Below are 15832 nucleotides of genomic sequence, written 5' to 3' on the forward strand. Positions count from 1 at the left end.
ATCGAGGCGTATTATTTCGCTTTCGATTAAAAAAAGAGCGGATAATCCGAAGAGGAATCGATACATTGGCGCCTCATTGTTGCGCGCAAAGGGGTCGGTAAAGAATTCGCGCGTCGAGAGTTTCGCGTTCGAGGATCTCTTCGAGGTCGCGTGGAAAATCACGGGGATATATCGTATCGACGTTTCGTACGCGACACACGCGGCCGGAACGCTGCGTTTCGCGTTTCGCGTTTCGCGTATTCCTGGGAGTACTTCGGTGGGCCGTGTATTCAAATTTGCGCGCATCGTAACGCGGGCACACGCGAAGGAAAAAAGGGAAATTCGCCGTTGTACTCGAGGAAGGAAAACAAAAAACGCGAGGAGTTTGCGTTTTACGCGGCAGGGTTTTATGTTCTCTGGCCACTCGCGATGCGGTTGCTTTCGCGTATACTTCATCGTACCGCGAGGCAATGAAGGTATTATTCCTAATTACGCCGGAATATAAAAATAGTAATGCCGCTTTTAGCGAGAGTTCGTTTCTCGGTGGGACGGTCCGCGGTCGCGTTAGGAATCGCGTCGCGGATAAAAACGCGAGTTGGAACGAATATCGAATGTACGGGCGCGAACGAGCGTTGTCGAGTCAAAATCCTTAATAATTTACGGTGGTTGGGCGGCTCGCGATCGTTACGAACTGGTCGCATCGACGAGACCGCGGACAGGGGAAAAGTATTCAAAGAGGAATCGATTCGAAAGCAGTCGGTGAGGATGGGACGAATGTTGGGCCGTTGCGGGGTGGGGGTCGAGAGAGCGGCGGGGTACAGGGCAGGCGTTAACGATTTGACGCGGTGGCACCAATCGTTTTATCGACGAATTAAGCCGAATTAAGGCTGGCCCTGCGGGACGACCGTGCGCGATTTCACACGCGCTCGCTCTCTTTTCCATCGAATTTCGAAAAATTGTTTTATCATCGTTTTCCCCAGCCTCGCGATATCTGTTGCGCCAAAGTACTTCAACGGGCGCGAGACCCATCGGGGGAAATTCGATATTCCTTTACCGGGCAGCATCGGCGAGTTGGTCCTTCGATTCCTATTTCCCGGCCACGCACGGACGCTCGCGATCGTATTTGCTCGAAAAGCCGCGCACCGCGCGCCGCGCGCCGCGAGCTTTCCACCGAACCCGGCCCCGGACCGGTCCACGGTTTTCCACGGGAGACAACAATTTTCCCGATTTTCCGGCCGATGCAAATTCCCTCGAAAATAATTCCCCCGACTAATTTCGACCGTTTTACCCTTTTTCTCCAGACGTTTTTAGCCCCGGATGAAAAACGGTGGAACGCCGGGAACACGGAGAAACAAAACCCGATGAATTAATTAGAAATGTACGGTGTACGGTATAACGAGGAAAATAGGAAGCGGTTACGATTTAATGAGTTCGCGTTACGTTCCAAATTGCGAAACTGCGGGAGAAAATTACGGCGGTGATCTCCGAACGTCGACGCGGGCGCCGAACGCGGAAAAATCAAAGCCGTGTACGAACGAACGCCTGTCACCTGTCGGGATCCGAGCGTGGTTATATCGCGCGACGATAATTTTCGCGTTCTCGTTATCCGTTCTCCGGATCGTCGCGTTAAACCCGGATCTTCCATCCCCTTCGCGTTTTTCGAGGAAGCTCCGGATTCTTCGTCCCTCGAGTCGGTATCGTTCGATACACATGGACCCCACCTACGTGCCACTTTTTCCTACTTTCTCGAAACCGTGATCCAAGAGTTCGAAACATTCGATGATCGATCATTTAAAAGTTTACATCGGAGTTCGCGCGTCTCGTAGGTGCTTCGAAGAATTTATCGTAACTTCGCCGAGCCGGTCATCGATGACCACCGGTGGCGTTCAACGCGTTAATCTCGCGACGTCGCAGCTACGGTTTCGTCGAATCGACGAGCGGATCGGTTTCGACGGGGAAGACACGGTTCGCGTTCCCTCGTTCCCTGGTTCCCTCACCCCTGCCACTGTTTCCGTCTACGAGTTCTCGTTTCTTTTTTCCGAGCTATCTGTATGTGCGCGGAAAATTAGAGGATCCGGGCAACGAGGAACTGGCCGGGGAACTCGATTTACATACCTCGACGGGCCTGGATCGCGTCGGATCAAGTTAGCAGGGGCGACGAGCGAACTTAATTAAGCGCGTGCGCGAATCGCGGTTCGCGGCGTACACGTGCCACACACTTCGTTAAATTTTATTCGCCGTAATTGTGAGACTGCGTCGCGCCGAGGCCGGTCCTCGGTTCGAGTCGAACCGCGCGTCGAACCGTCTCGCTGGGTTTCAGCCAGCCTTCTCTTTAATTACATCCTCGTCGGAGCTCGAGGCCGACGATCCTTCGCCGCTGCGGCGTCCTCGTAACCGTGCATCGGAAGCCGAGTCGCGACCGTTACCGAAACGATCGTAAACGCGACCGGCTGGGACTGCACCGCGCCGTGCCGTGAAAGATACACCCTCTTCTAAACGGATCTTTTAACCTCGCTCTCTCGTTAGCCGAACGTTAATGAGAAAAATCTTCGTTAACCGAGCTTCGAGCGGATGTTACGCTCGAGCGAGTCGCTCGGTCGCGCAACCAGCCGCGCCGACCTCGCGCCGCCAAAGATAATAATTCGTTACCGAAAGGGACGTTCGGGCGTGGAAACGGTTTTCCATCTCGGCCAAGGTACGATTATCCGATAGGAAATCGCGTCACCGCGTTTCCGACTCGTGGTTTTCGCATCGGTCGCGACGACGCGTCGTTCCGGCTGTCGTATTTTCCAAAGTTTCTCTCTCTCCCTCTCTCGCTCTCGTTCCGTCTCTGTTCGGGTTGCCTTTTTTTCTCTCGCAGCGCCACGCGAACGTTTCGTTCGGTAATCCCGGAAATCCCGTCGTCTTGTTTTCGCTCCCTTTCCTCGATCCCCGCGAAAGGAGGATAGTTGGTTCGCAGGGTCGTCGAACAAGGTAGTTTCGCTTCGTCGAACGAACGATTTTGCATTCCTCCGCGGTTCTTCCGACTGGCGTCGATTCTCGCTCGCGTATCCGACGTCGTTTCGCGTGACCACGTTACGGTATTTCGATTAGTACGGAATTGAAAATTACTCCCGCACGAACGCGTCCGAAAACGGCGAAGCGATTGCAACGCGAATATTTAATGCAACGTCAATTATTCGAATTCGGTTGGTAAATTGGCACCATATCGATTCCCGAGTGCGCGCAAAGGCGTAAGCGAGCGAACACCGCCGTTAATTAGGTATTTTCGGCCGTGGGACAACGTACGTAAAAATAATCGCGATAACGGGACGGAGCGAGCCGGCCGAACGCGAACGGTGAACGGTGAACGGTGAACGGTGAACGGTGAACGGTGACGACGATTTCCCGGCGAACGCCGAGCCGGGCAATTTTTCCGTTTCCCGATTTGTCCTTTCACGCGGAAACGGTTTATCGGCGGCCGACGCGCTGGAACGGAAAGAAACGAGCCGAATTACGAAAGCGATAAAAAGCTAACGGTAGCTGGAAGCCTAGCCGGACCAAGAATCGAGGATATAAAATATGGTAATGCAACGAATTCCTCTAACGAAAACCCGGTTCTTTTTCCACCGTAATTAACGAGTCGAGAGCGACGCGAGCTCGTTCGTTCGACGGAGATGCACTGCGACGGTGAATTAACGGCAACCGTGAACAGAATTCGCACGCCCACGCGGACCCCCAACCCCCCTTCAACGCGTCCAAGTACGTATCGTCGAACGACGATCGCGACCAGGGAGAAGGAACGAACCGGCGATTGGCCGTTACGTGCCAAAAAGGTGAAACACGGAAACACGGAGCTGCGCGTAACTCGACGAACGAGCGAACGAGCGAGCGCGCGCGGTCGTTATCGAGAGAAGAAAAAGAAAATTTTCACGCGGGGGCTTGCTTCGAGCCACTGCGGACATTTCGTTTCCGGTTCGAGGAGGTCCAAGTAGACGGGGAATCGAAGTTGAAAAGCGCTGAAATCGCACTTCGTCGAGTACCTTTCCAGGAACGACCGAAAGCGAGAAGAACGCTCCGAACGAGCGAGACGAAGCTATCGGAGCCGGCCACCGCGGCGGCCCGTCGCGACTCGGCTCGGCTCGCCAAGCGTACAACGGACCAAGGGTTGCGAACACGATCGCGAACGAGAGTAAAACCACCATCGAAAATAATTCGACAATCGCGGAAGAGTTTCCCGTTGATCGTTTGCGTGTCGTCTTCGAAGCAACGCGCGTACCAACGAGAGACAAGGGACGCTCGATTACGATGTCCTTCGAACGTAACGATCCGTCGAGAAACGTGCTTCTCGATTTCCAATCGAGAGAGAGACGCAGCGCCGAATCGACCACGCGGTACAACCGTCGCACGTTTCTCGACGAAGAATCACGGTTTCTATCGAGACGGTGCAGAGACGACGCGCGATTCGAGACGAGCGACAAGAAATCGCTGTCGCGCGCGAACGAGAACGAGAGCGAAAGAGAGAGAGAGAGAGAGAGGGAGATTGGGTTAAAAAGGGGGACGAGGAGGAAGCGGGTAGGAAAAATGATGAGCCAGAAATAATTAGGGGGGTTGCGGAGCGTGGCCGACCGAACGCAGATGTGCCAAGTCCGTATGAAAAATTAATGACACCCCGTTCTCGGCATTCCCCTACCTCGCACCCGACCCTTTTTACTTCCCCAGCGGCGAGTTTATTCCCTCTTCGGTACGTTTTTTTTCTCCTTCTTTTTACTTAAGCCCGGTTTCCCTTTATTGCCAACCCTCTTTCGACGATCTCGCGTGTCTCGACGAAATTTAGCCGCGCCACGATCCCCGATAGGCTCTATAATTATCCCGTTTTATCTTCATCGGGCGGGGTGGCTGTAGGGAAACGACTCGCGACCGAGGAAGCGATATAACCTTCGCCCGACCGCTTACTCCGAGTGCGTTTTCGATTCTCGAAACACACGACGCGCGACGATACGGTACGCGTTTTATTCACCGTCTCGTCTTTCGCGCGTTCCCAGCTCTCTATAAACCGGACAACGTCGATCGAGGGCGCACGCGCGTCCACCGATCCGTTTTTCTTTTATTAATTCGTCTTCGTTACGCGCGTCGATCATTTTTCGTTTTCCCCTGCTGTCGCCTCGTCCGGCCTCGTCCGTCCGCGTTCCGGCGGCCTCGTTTTTCATGTTTTCGCGTTGCACACCGATCGATAAATTACGTACGCAACGTGGCGGTGTTCGAGCCGGTCCTCGGTAACGAGGAAACGCGCGCGATCGAGGATCGTTCGTGCGCGATCGATTTTTTTCTTTTATTTTTTTTTTATTTTGTTTCTTTTTTCTCGATCCCCGGCTTTCTTCTTCTTCTTCAACGCGAACGAACGAGCGGTTACGCGGAGTTTGCCGAACCCGAGGATCTCGCGTAAGCGAAAATCAAAATGATAGATTTCCCGCGTTCGGCCGGTGGTTCGTTCGACGTCGATGTATGCGCGATTGTCCAGCGCGGCCGCAAATGAAGCGACGGACAAATATTTACAGTTAATATTATCCCGTTATAAAAGCGGTGACCGTCCTGTCGCGCTCGACGGGCCGCGTTATAACGCAACGTATTGATAAACGAGAGACCCGACGCGCGTCTCTTCGACATAATACCGATAATTTATGAACGCGACCGGCCGACCGAGTTTCTCCTCTCCTCCGCAATTAATTCGTCGGTTTCCATCCCCCGCGGACGTCTTCGTCGAGCTTCGAGAGCTTTCGATATTCTGGCTCGGCGGGCGTTTTAATTTATTTATGCCGATCCGTTCTCGTCGACGAGTCGTTCCACCACGGAGTTTATCGTCTGAAAATTTCACATCGGTCCCTTTCACCCCGTAACCCCGCTCACCCGGCGCCCGCCCTTCGCTCTCGCGATACAACGAGAGTTTCGATTTCGAAAACGTTTCACGGGTTCCCTCGGTTCGCCTCTTCGATCGAACGAGACGCGGTTCTCGTCGCGATCGGTTTCTCGAGCGCGCGGCTTCTCGGCGTCGTTTTCGCTTTCCGTTCGCGGCGCGGCAACGAGTCGCCCCGTCTCACCTACTTTCGTTTAATTTCTACTTCTCCGCCGCGAGTCGTCCCGCTACCGGAGATTTTTATTATTTCTCGACCCTCTAACGATCCTTGGTCCTTCTCCCTCGTTTCTCTTTCTCGCGCCCTCGTCGAGCTCGCGTACCGGAACGTCGTAAATTCCAGCTATCCCGCTCTCGGCTCTCTTACCAGCCACCCTCTTCCTCTTCCTCTTCCTCTTCCTCCTCCCCCTCGCCGTTACCCTTACCGCCGGCCTCCCCTTCCGTTTCCTCCCCGCCTGGTTCTCTCGGCTCTTTTCCCTCTTACTTTCGATCCCTGGCTCCGTTGTCCCTGTTTCCGTGTCGCCTGTCCCTGTTCACCGCGTTCGCGCGTACCTACCCCTCGGAAAAACCGCGATAACACGGAAGAAACCGCGCAACGTAATTAGAAAGAGTGCCATTTTTAAACCGTTGGCTCTCGAGGTTCTACTCGAAAACGCGGTTCGAAACGACGCTCGGCGAGCGTCCTTTTCGCGAGCCGGTGATCATCGTTCGGTTATTCGTGGGAAACGACCGTTTCGAGATCGGTAGCTCGTTCCGTGCGGGAAGCGGACGATAAATTCGACGCACCGTCTCGAATCGAACACACTCACCCTCTTGCCTGAGTATGACGGCGAGCAAGAGCAGCGCGAGATCCATCGTCGGGTCTCGCGCGCGTGCTGGCTTCCACGACGCTCGGACCACGAACAGTTTACAAGGAGTCGGAGGCAGCGGAGACGGCGGTGACGTTCGTCGTGTTCCTCGTGTTTTTCCTAATCCAGCCTCCTTCCGCTTCGTTGGCTTCCACGCGAGGCGATCTACGATGAACACGCGCGCGTTACTTCTCGATGGCCGATCACTGGCCGCGACGTAAAACTCGCGTTCGACGATCGCGATACGTAACGATCGAAGTGCTCGCGCGGACCGAACGATCGAGCGCACCGCTCGAAGGAGCTCGGAAATATTTACGACCCTGGTCGCGAATCGTCGGGCCGCAACCGTCGCTACGAACGCCGGAGCAATCGTCCCGATAACGCGGAAACCTTCGAAAGCCTCCTCGTCGATCGTCGACGAACGCTTCTCGCCGGGATTTCGAAGTTTCCGCGATTTTTTAGCAGCGCCGCGTCATCCGATCTTCCGTCCGATAGCGTCGGGCGTCGTCGATGGTTTGGCACCGAGACAGACCCGTTAAGAGGGTGGGTAATTTTCGGCCGAATCTCGAACAACGATCGCAACGTCGACGAAAAATAAGAGACACCGCACCGTCTCGTCTCGTCTCGTCTCCTCGCGTCGGAACCGAGAATAGATACGCGCGCTCCACGTCCGTTAAATCGTTTCGCTCGGTAATTACCCGCGGGAAATTTCCTGGAAACTCTGGAGATATTACGCGCGCGGTTACGAACTCGATGTTTCGATAGAGCGAATCGGCGACGATTCTCGTACTGGTTTCGTAAACGAAGCGTGCGCGAGTGGACGGTTGCGTGGAAAAAACCGAAGGGAGACCAAGGACACAGAGAGGGTAGAAGAAAGAAGAAAAAGGAGAGTATGCCGGCGTACGGAAGGTTCGCCTTTTAAATGCAACTTGTTGCAATCTCGCCCAAAGCTTCGAGCTCCTTCGACCGCGAGCGCGCAGCACGTGCTCCTCTCTTTGGTCCGTGGAGCGTGCACAACGGGTTCGCGCGACGCGTTGCGTCGCATCGCGTCGCGTCGCGTCGCGATCGGCCGATCGGTCTCGGTCGCCTCGAGGATCGATCGTAGCGGTAACGAGGGACGCGAACGCGTACCAACCGGGCTGGCGGTCCCGAGGACAAACGAGACGCGAATTATTAACCGGGACGGCTTGGCTGTTTACCGGACGCGGTACCGCCGCCGCACGACCACGACCCTCTGTTTTTCTCCCGTGACACGTGCACCGTGGAGTAGCCGTCCGCTACCAGCGACACGCACGCAACTCGATTCCCAGTTTCCCGCCCCTCTTTTCCAACCGTACGTCGCGAATGCGTATTGATTCGACCGAGACTATTCCCTTTCGGATCCATCGAAAGAAGGGGCGGAGCGCGGTAGCGGGCTCGTTTATTTGTCGACGCGTTCGCGTCGATGGGATCGACTCGCCGCGGCGTATCTCGCGATCCGTCGCGCGAGTTTCCTTTATCGCGAAATCGAGACGTACCCGCGATCGAAAATTCCGTATCCCGGTCCGTCCGTTCGTCCGTACGTACGTCCGTCCGTTCGTCCGTACGTACGTCCGTTCGTCCGCGGTTACCCCGATCGCTCGAGACACCCGTCTCTCCCGTGCCAAATCGAATTTCAAAGTTCCGATCTCCGATTCGGATTAAGAGCGGCTTACCGCAACGCCGCCGGTAGCTGCTTCCGGTTCAACGAGCGCGCACAGCCGTTGTCTCGCGGTGGTGCGCGCTGCCGAGCGAACCGGCGAACGATCGACGGACGAAAAAATGAAAATCGACCGGACGTACGGACGAAACGAGCGGAGAATTCGAGTATTCGGGATCGAATCGGAACGGTCGTTGGAACAACGTCGTGAAAAATCGTCTTACGGCGATAGGTCGTTTTCCTTGCTCGAGGATACGAGGAGCGCGAACGAGCGCGGTTCGCGTTGTCGGCTCGCCGACGTGTCGCGACGCGACGCGACCCGGCACGACACGGCAGGGCGAGGAGCGTCTCCGAGTGAAAGTTCGCGTCGCGGATGGCCGATGCCGACTACGAAAGCTCGACGTCGCGCCAGTTTAGGTCCGTGCGCCGGTAGGTCGTGCACCTGTGCGCGTGCGCGTTGCGCGACGAGCAGGTGCAAAATGCACGCGACTCTCCGCCGAAAGGTCCGTCGCGCGTGGAACGGCCAACCACGACCGCGAGCCGATCTTTGCCTCCCCGACTCCGCGCCGAATCGATCGCCCGCCCGATCGCGGATCCGAAACGCGCCCGCTCACCCGCTCGCCCGCGTCTCGGCTCGCTTTTCGATATTTCCATTCGTGGAAATTCCAAGAACACCAGCCACCTCGAGTCGATGATAGAACATCCGGCATCGACCGTTTCGCAACGCGGACACTCTGTGTCGTTCTCTACCGATTGCTCGATGCAACGATTTTGCTAGAAATTGCGACGCCTCGACGCCGTTGTTACCTTCCGCTCGAACGCTTCCCTCCTCTCTCTCTCTCTCTCTCTCTCTCTCTCTCTCTTTCTCTCTTCCTCTTTCTCTCCGTCGGTCGGTCGCTCTCTCGTTGGAACGATACTCGGTACAACGCGGCGTCCCGTAATTATCAATATCCGGCCCCGTTGCCAGCCAGACCTACCGAACGTGGATCGATACGAAACAATAATTAATTCCACTCTGATTGTTGTTAGTATTCACGGTCCCGGTAACGCGCCCCATTTCCGATCGAGCGGCTCTAGTTTTCTCGGAGGGCAAATTGAAAATAGTCGGCGCGTTAACGGGATTCCGGATCGATTCGAGTTTTCCGGGTTAACGGGGACAATCGCGGCCGCGAGACGGCATCTCGCGTCGACTCCGTTTCGTAAAGATTATTCGTCGTTCGTTCGAGAGCGAGGTTTCCACGGACCGGTGGAGAGTTTCTCGAAAACCGCGCGCGATCGAAGAGATCGCGAAACGATAAATCGCTTTCGAGGGTGAACGGTGGAGGTTTCGCCGTGTCCCGTTCGGCGTTGTTTTCGAGCGGGCCGTTCGAGTCGGACGAGCCCGATTTTCGATCTCGAAACGAGAAATTACTCCGTTCCGTCGTTCCGTTATCTCCCGGAAGCCGATGCGCGCAAATGGATTCGAGCGGTGCTTTAGGGGCGATAATAAGCTCGGTCGTTTGCGAACGGGTTCCGCGGGGAAATCTTGGCGAATGCAAAAAAGCGAGAAAACAAAACCGAAAGGGGGAGGAGAAATTAACTTCGTACCGTTCGTTTCCTTGCGGGGTTCCGCGGCTCCGCGGCTCTCGGCTGCCGCCGCGAAACCAACGGATACGGCGGGCATAAAAATTTCTTCGTAACGGGATAATCGTTTTTCCCGGCTCGGCTCTCCGGGCCTCGTTCTCCTCCACTTTGGTCCACTTTGTTCCGCAAACTGAAACCGACGCGATGGCCAATTTCGTTCGTTACCGTAACGATAATGGTAATCGTTAACCGCGCGTTCTCGACGCCGGAGCGCGGTCGAGGATGGAAGGGAACTCGCGGCCCGATCAAAGCCGGCTCGCCTCTTTTCCGTTGTTTCACGCGCGGCACGCTACCCTCGACCGATATCGCTTTTCCGTCCGCGAATCGGACGGCGAAACCAAAACTCGAACGTCGATGCGACGATTGAGAAAAACCGAGAGAGGGGTACGGCCGCGTCGTGTCCCGTCCCGTCCCGTCCCGTCCCATCGCGTAGCGTCGCGTCGCGTCGCGTCGAATCGCGTCTCGTCGAGTCGAGTCGCGTCGCGTCGCGCTTTGTCGGGAACGAAACGATTAAAAGCGATAAACGAGGAACGGTGTTTCGATCGAAATCGTTACCGTCGCGTCGCATCTACGGTCATTCGGACCGTAGGGAGAACGCGGAGGAACGCGGAGAAACGCGTCGAAATCTCGTTCCCTTTATGCCCGTTGCGGTGCTCCTTTGAAAACAGTTCCGGTACGAATCCCGGGTCATAGATATAGACGATAAATTCCATTGCGGTTTGCAGCGGATTGAGAAGACAGCGAAATTGTTTTCGCTGGAAACCGCGCGTATCGTCGATCCGACGATTGGCGGTTACGTCATCAAAGACGTTGTACTTTGGCCGGCAGCTTGTACGAAATTGGCGTAAATCGATTATCCGTTAATTAATCGAGCCGCGCGGCCGATAAACGATCGAGTTCGTCGACGGGGAATCCACGGCCCGAACGCTCGGAAATTACGCCTCTCGAAATACCGATTCGAGAGGGACGAGCGAAATCGTACGTTCTCCTTATTGGCGATTCGTCCGAATATCGACGTTCTCCCCCCTCGACCTCTCGCCCTTTCCGTTTTCGTTCTCGTTCTCGTTCTCGTTCTCGTTTCAACCGCCGCCGTACGCCGTCGCCATTCCCGTCACATTTACCGAAATAAGTCCTCCACTCGCGAAAGGTGGACACGGTAGCCGGCGGCGGAATGCGATCGTTCTTTGTTAAAATCGTGTTTATCTTAGAACGAATAATTCATCGTTTCGTTTATCTTTTCCGAGCGGTGCCGCTCCGCCGTAATATCAACGGTAAAAATAAAATTAACATAAAAGAGGCAACGAACGCGATTCAGCGGCGCATAAAAAAAAAAAAAAAAAGAATAGTTTTCTCCGTTGTCGATCGCGCGTGGACGGAAACGTAACGCGCGAACCTGGCGAAAATAACGACCGTGGAGGACGAGCCGCGTCGTCTCCTCCTCGGTCCGATCGACGACGAGTCTTCGATTGGCGCGTTTCGCCCGTCTCTCGGAGCGCGCGAAGGTGCTTTTTCGATCGAGTCGGTGAGCGATAACGAACTTTGGTAAATTTAGCGCGGCCATCGTAACTGGAAGCTCGCGCCGCTTAACCCGAATAAATAGGGACGTTCCGCGTCTGCAGGAAAATAGTATCGACCATCCTTTCCAGTTCGTCGCACCGGCAACCTCCTCCTCGTACCCCGACTTCCGCCCTTCTCCTGTCCCCCTTCTCGCGCTCTCACCGTCGCCCTCGTCCTTGTCCTCGTCCTCGCCCTCGTCCTCGTTCTCGTTCTCGTTCTCGTCCTCCGTCCTCGTCCTCGTCCTCGGCCTCGCTCTCGCCCTCGACGTCGCTCGCGCCCTCCGTCTCGAGCCCTGTTGCACCACCACCTCGAGCAACCTGACCGTCTGAAACGTAACCTGCGCGTGGAAGGGGAGCGAAGGGACGAACGGGAGCCCGAACTCGAGGGTGTAGCTTTCACGACCTTTCCGGGCTGCGGAGTTAATATTTATCGAGGCTGCCTGTAATTTTCTTGGGAGTTGGCTGTGGGCTCCCGAGCGAGGGCAGCGGGATGGAGCCAGAGGGGAGAGAAAATAATTAAGGTAACTCCGACCGGTCTCCGTGTATTCGACGATACGATGGGTACCAGTTTTTTTCTCGTTCGGTCGTCGTCGTCGTCCTCGTCGTCGTCGTCGTCGTCGTCGTCGTCGTCGGCTCGACCGCGTTACCATTTCCGTTCGGCGAGTAGGCTCGCGATCGTTTCCGGTTAGCGACTCCGCCACGATTCTTTTTGTCCGATACCGAGTCGAGTAATCGAGACCGTCGCCCGTTCGCGAATTTTACGACCGTCACCCGTTCGCGTACCTACGTACGACCGGGTTCGCGTCTCGTTTCTTCTCCGCTACGGAATCTATTCGTATTTGCGGAGGTATCGAGACTGTTTTTCTTTTTTCGTTCGCTCGACGGCGTACTTCCCCCGCGAGATATCGACGACGCGACTACCCGATCCACCGGTGTTGGTTCGAGCGCGAATCTAAGACACTCCCCGAGAGGGAGAGAGAGAGAAAGAGACGGAAGATCCATCGTGGCGTCGTAAAACGTACGCGAATATGATACACGGCCGAACCACCGTATCTCTTCGCGTGGCAGCTCGATCTACCGGTTTTACGTTCGCCCCCGTAAACGCTGTCTCCTCTCTTTCTTCGTGGAGGACATTGAGAAACAAGTCGTCCGCGATGACGCAGCGGTCGGTATCCTTTGACCGTTTCGTCGGAACGGGATACGTATCCGCCGGAAACGTTGGAGAGCGTTTGGATCGATATCCGGCCATCGAGCGATTCGTTATCGCCGGGTGGAAGATAAAAAGTGTTTCGCCGCCCTAGGTGTAGCGCGCCCACCGGCGTATTAACAAGCAAGTTTGCTCGTTTCGTCGGCGAGCAATAACAGGCCGAGGTAAGGTGCTGGCCAAGTTGCCGTGGCTGCTGCCGTTGTTGCTGCCGTTGCTGCTTGATTTACGACGTAGCGCGCGTTCGCCCCTGCTATCGAGCACGAATCCCTCTCTCTCTCTCTCTCTCCCTCGATTAATCGATCCACCTTGTCGCCGCGTTAATTTATAGGCGTGCCAATCGCCCGGTGTGAATTGTCAACAAGTGGCCGATTCGCCACGACCGTCGAACGCTGGAACCCGGAAGGCGACGACGAATAGGATCGCGCGCGGTTCTCTCCGTGTCTTTTTTTTCTCTCGGTTCGTTCGCGCGAGATCCTCGATCCATGGCTCACCGGTTACGGTTTCGTCGATCGCGGCACCGACCCCGAAGGAAACAGTGCCGGACCAGGCGAACGAAACGAAAAAAAGGGCCGAAGAATTAACGGCAGGCAAAAGGTCTCTCGGAAGCGGGAGACGTCGACGTCCGTTCGGCGATCCTCCGGGAGGCCGAAAATGCACTTTTTATCGCGGTACATCTTGTATGCGCCGCGGTATCAGGTCCGCGCATACATATTTCCTAGCACGTTTCCCGCACGTAGCCCGCTCTACGGCCACCGCGTCTCCCGTTCTCGATCGTCTCCGACGGGTCGGTAAACGTGCAAGGTCGAGCGGGCTCGTGCCTTTACCGAGTATCGAGAAATCAACGAACCGTTCCTCAACGAAAGACGGAGACGCACGGCCTGGGAGTCGCCGGCCGACGCGATGTTTTCGTAAAATTCTCCTCCGACCGTGCAATAATGCGGAGAGAAAGAGACGGAGAGAGAGTGACTCGTTGTCGGGAAAAAAACGCGACGATAGATGGACGTAAACGGAGAACCGCGCTCGATTTTCGACGAGCGTAGGATTAAGCGAGTTCCGCTCGCCGAATCGTCCCTTTTGGCGTTCGTTCGAACGGGTAATTCGCGGCTCGAGCCGTCGTCGGCCGATCATCGTTCCGCTTCGTCGTGCAATCGCGAACGCGAACGCGAACGCGAAGAAAGAGGTAACCTCGCGGTCCACTCGAAACCGGGGTGAAAATTACCCACCGATCGAGGGAAAACCGCGTAGCTACCTAGACGGTCTATCGAGACCGTAGTTGCTTTAATCCGTTAACGGACACCTTCGTTCTCGAGGAAAGATTTATGGGGGCCGTTTTAGACGCGATTAAGTACCAAGACGTCGTACCCTTGACTCGAGCGTTTCGCAACGCGCGCTCCGCTTAATGGCTTATACGCGAGACCCGCGTTCCGAGCGACGCGTCTCTCCGTGGAACGTACACTCGGCCGGTACGAGTCTTTAATCAATTATGCAAATGATTTGCGGACTACTGCCGTATCTCTTTCCCCTCCCTCTGCCGCGAGGACGCGCAATCCCGAGTTCCCTTTCCCTTTGTATCGTCGTCCCGTAAACCAGTCCCTTCCTCTGGTTTAGTCGCGTCGCGTCGCGTCGCGTCGCGTCGGTTTACGCGACCTCTTCGTCGCTTCCGTTACTTTCGTATCCTCGTCGAGCACCGTGGAACGGCTCGCGGCTTATTTATTAAAACTTTCGGATTAACTCGCTTTGGACACGTTCGTTTTCTATTTTCGTCGGTACGTCGTGTTGTTGAAGCCCCGACCCCCCACCCACCCATCCTCTCGCCCCCATGGCCCCGCCACCCTCTCTCCGTGCCTCGCTATCCGCGCGTCCGAAACATCCACCCGAAATGTATGCCCGTTTCCTCTTTTCTCGTGCATCGTCAGCAACTGGTTCGCGATACGCGCATTTGCCACCCACCGACATCGTTCACCGTCTCCGGCCGCGCAGTTTCGCTTTACACATCGCTCTCTCTCTCTTTCTATCTCTCTATCTCTCTTCCTCTTGGCGTTCTCGTTCTCGTTCTCGTTCTCGTTCTCGTTCCCTTCCTCTTGACGATCGTTCTCGTTCTCGTTCCCGTTCTCGTTCTCCTTCTCTTCCGCTCGTTCTCGTCCGCTCGCCAGACTCGGTCTTCTCTCTAACGAGTTATGTTTCGCGCTCTCGTCGCCAAAGTTCGGGTACGAGATTACCGTGCTGGTCGCCGCTCTGGAGCATCGTTGCCGATATTATGGAAAACGCGAAAGGCAATGTCGCGCAGAGTTCCGGGTCGTGGAAACGAAAGAGAAACGAAGCTGAAAAACGAACTGGGACCGCGACTCGACCATTCTCGATCCTCGCGGACCAGGGACGACGAACACCGTCGCGTCGATGCTCGATCGAAACGAAATCGACGAACGTGCCGCGACGAAACGTGAGAACAATTGATCAAAAATATCGATCGACGTTCGATTTTCGAGCGTTCGGATCGTGGAAAAATTACTCTCCGATTTTCGCGCGTGGAAACGATGTCGAAAAATGCTCGCGCGTTCTTTTAAATATCGGGAATACCGCTTCGGGAGATATCGAGATACGAAAACTATTGTACGGTACAAAATACCGTGACTCGAGGTAATTTCTGTTCCTTTGGAGAAATTTGAAAAAAATTTTGAGAACAATTTCACCCCGATCGAATTTTTTGGCCACCGATCGAATCGTCTCGCGGACCGTCTCGAATACGCGCGCCATGGGTTCGCGAACCCCCCTCGATCCCGAACCATGCTTTCTTCGAGAGGAACGAGATTTAATGCTCGTTCGAGACCTCTATCGTTATGGTTACCGGAAAATATCGACGTCTCGCTGGTGAACAAGCTGCGCGTATTTATCCTACCGGCAACGGGGAACTCGTATCGTTTACCATAACAATGGCGAGATTCTTCGAAAGGAAAAGGGCACAGATACCGAAATATCCGAGCGAAGTGGAGTGTACCGATAACAGACTTTCGTCGTGAACGCGAATACGAACGATCCCGGGAAATCTCGAAC

The 15832-nt window shown here is 55.3% G+C and overlaps 1 protein-coding gene across 5 annotated transcripts in view; it reads right to left on the reverse strand.

The window, feature by feature from the left end:
• Positions 1-8769, reverse strand: part of LOC143143839 (cell adhesion molecule 3-like) — a 46280-nt gene extending 37511 nt beyond the window's left edge. For 2 of the 5 annotated variants that reach the window (XM_076305579.1, XM_076305575.1), the window contains exons 1-2: positions 8620-8769; positions 6679-6882 (exon numbers count right to left, since the gene is read on the reverse strand). In XM_076305579.1, coding sequence (XP_076161694.1) covers positions 6679-6724 — 46 coding nt within the window. In that variant the 5' untranslated portion in view covers positions 6725-6882; positions 8620-8769. Of the gene's footprint in view, positions 1-6678; positions 6883-6968; positions 7062-7415; positions 8359-8411 lie in introns of those variants that run through there. The other 3 variants (XM_076305576.1, XM_076305577.1, XM_076305578.1) reach the window with 3 other exon arrangements.
• Positions 8770-15832: the final 7063 nt, after the last annotated feature.

The sequence above is a fragment of the Ptiloglossa arizonensis genome, chromosome 2 (genome assembly GCF_051014685.1).
Source record: "Ptiloglossa arizonensis isolate GNS036 chromosome 2, iyPtiAriz1_principal, whole genome shotgun sequence".
Classification (NCBI taxonomy): Eukaryota; Metazoa; Arthropoda; class Insecta; order Hymenoptera; family Colletidae; genus Ptiloglossa; species Ptiloglossa arizonensis.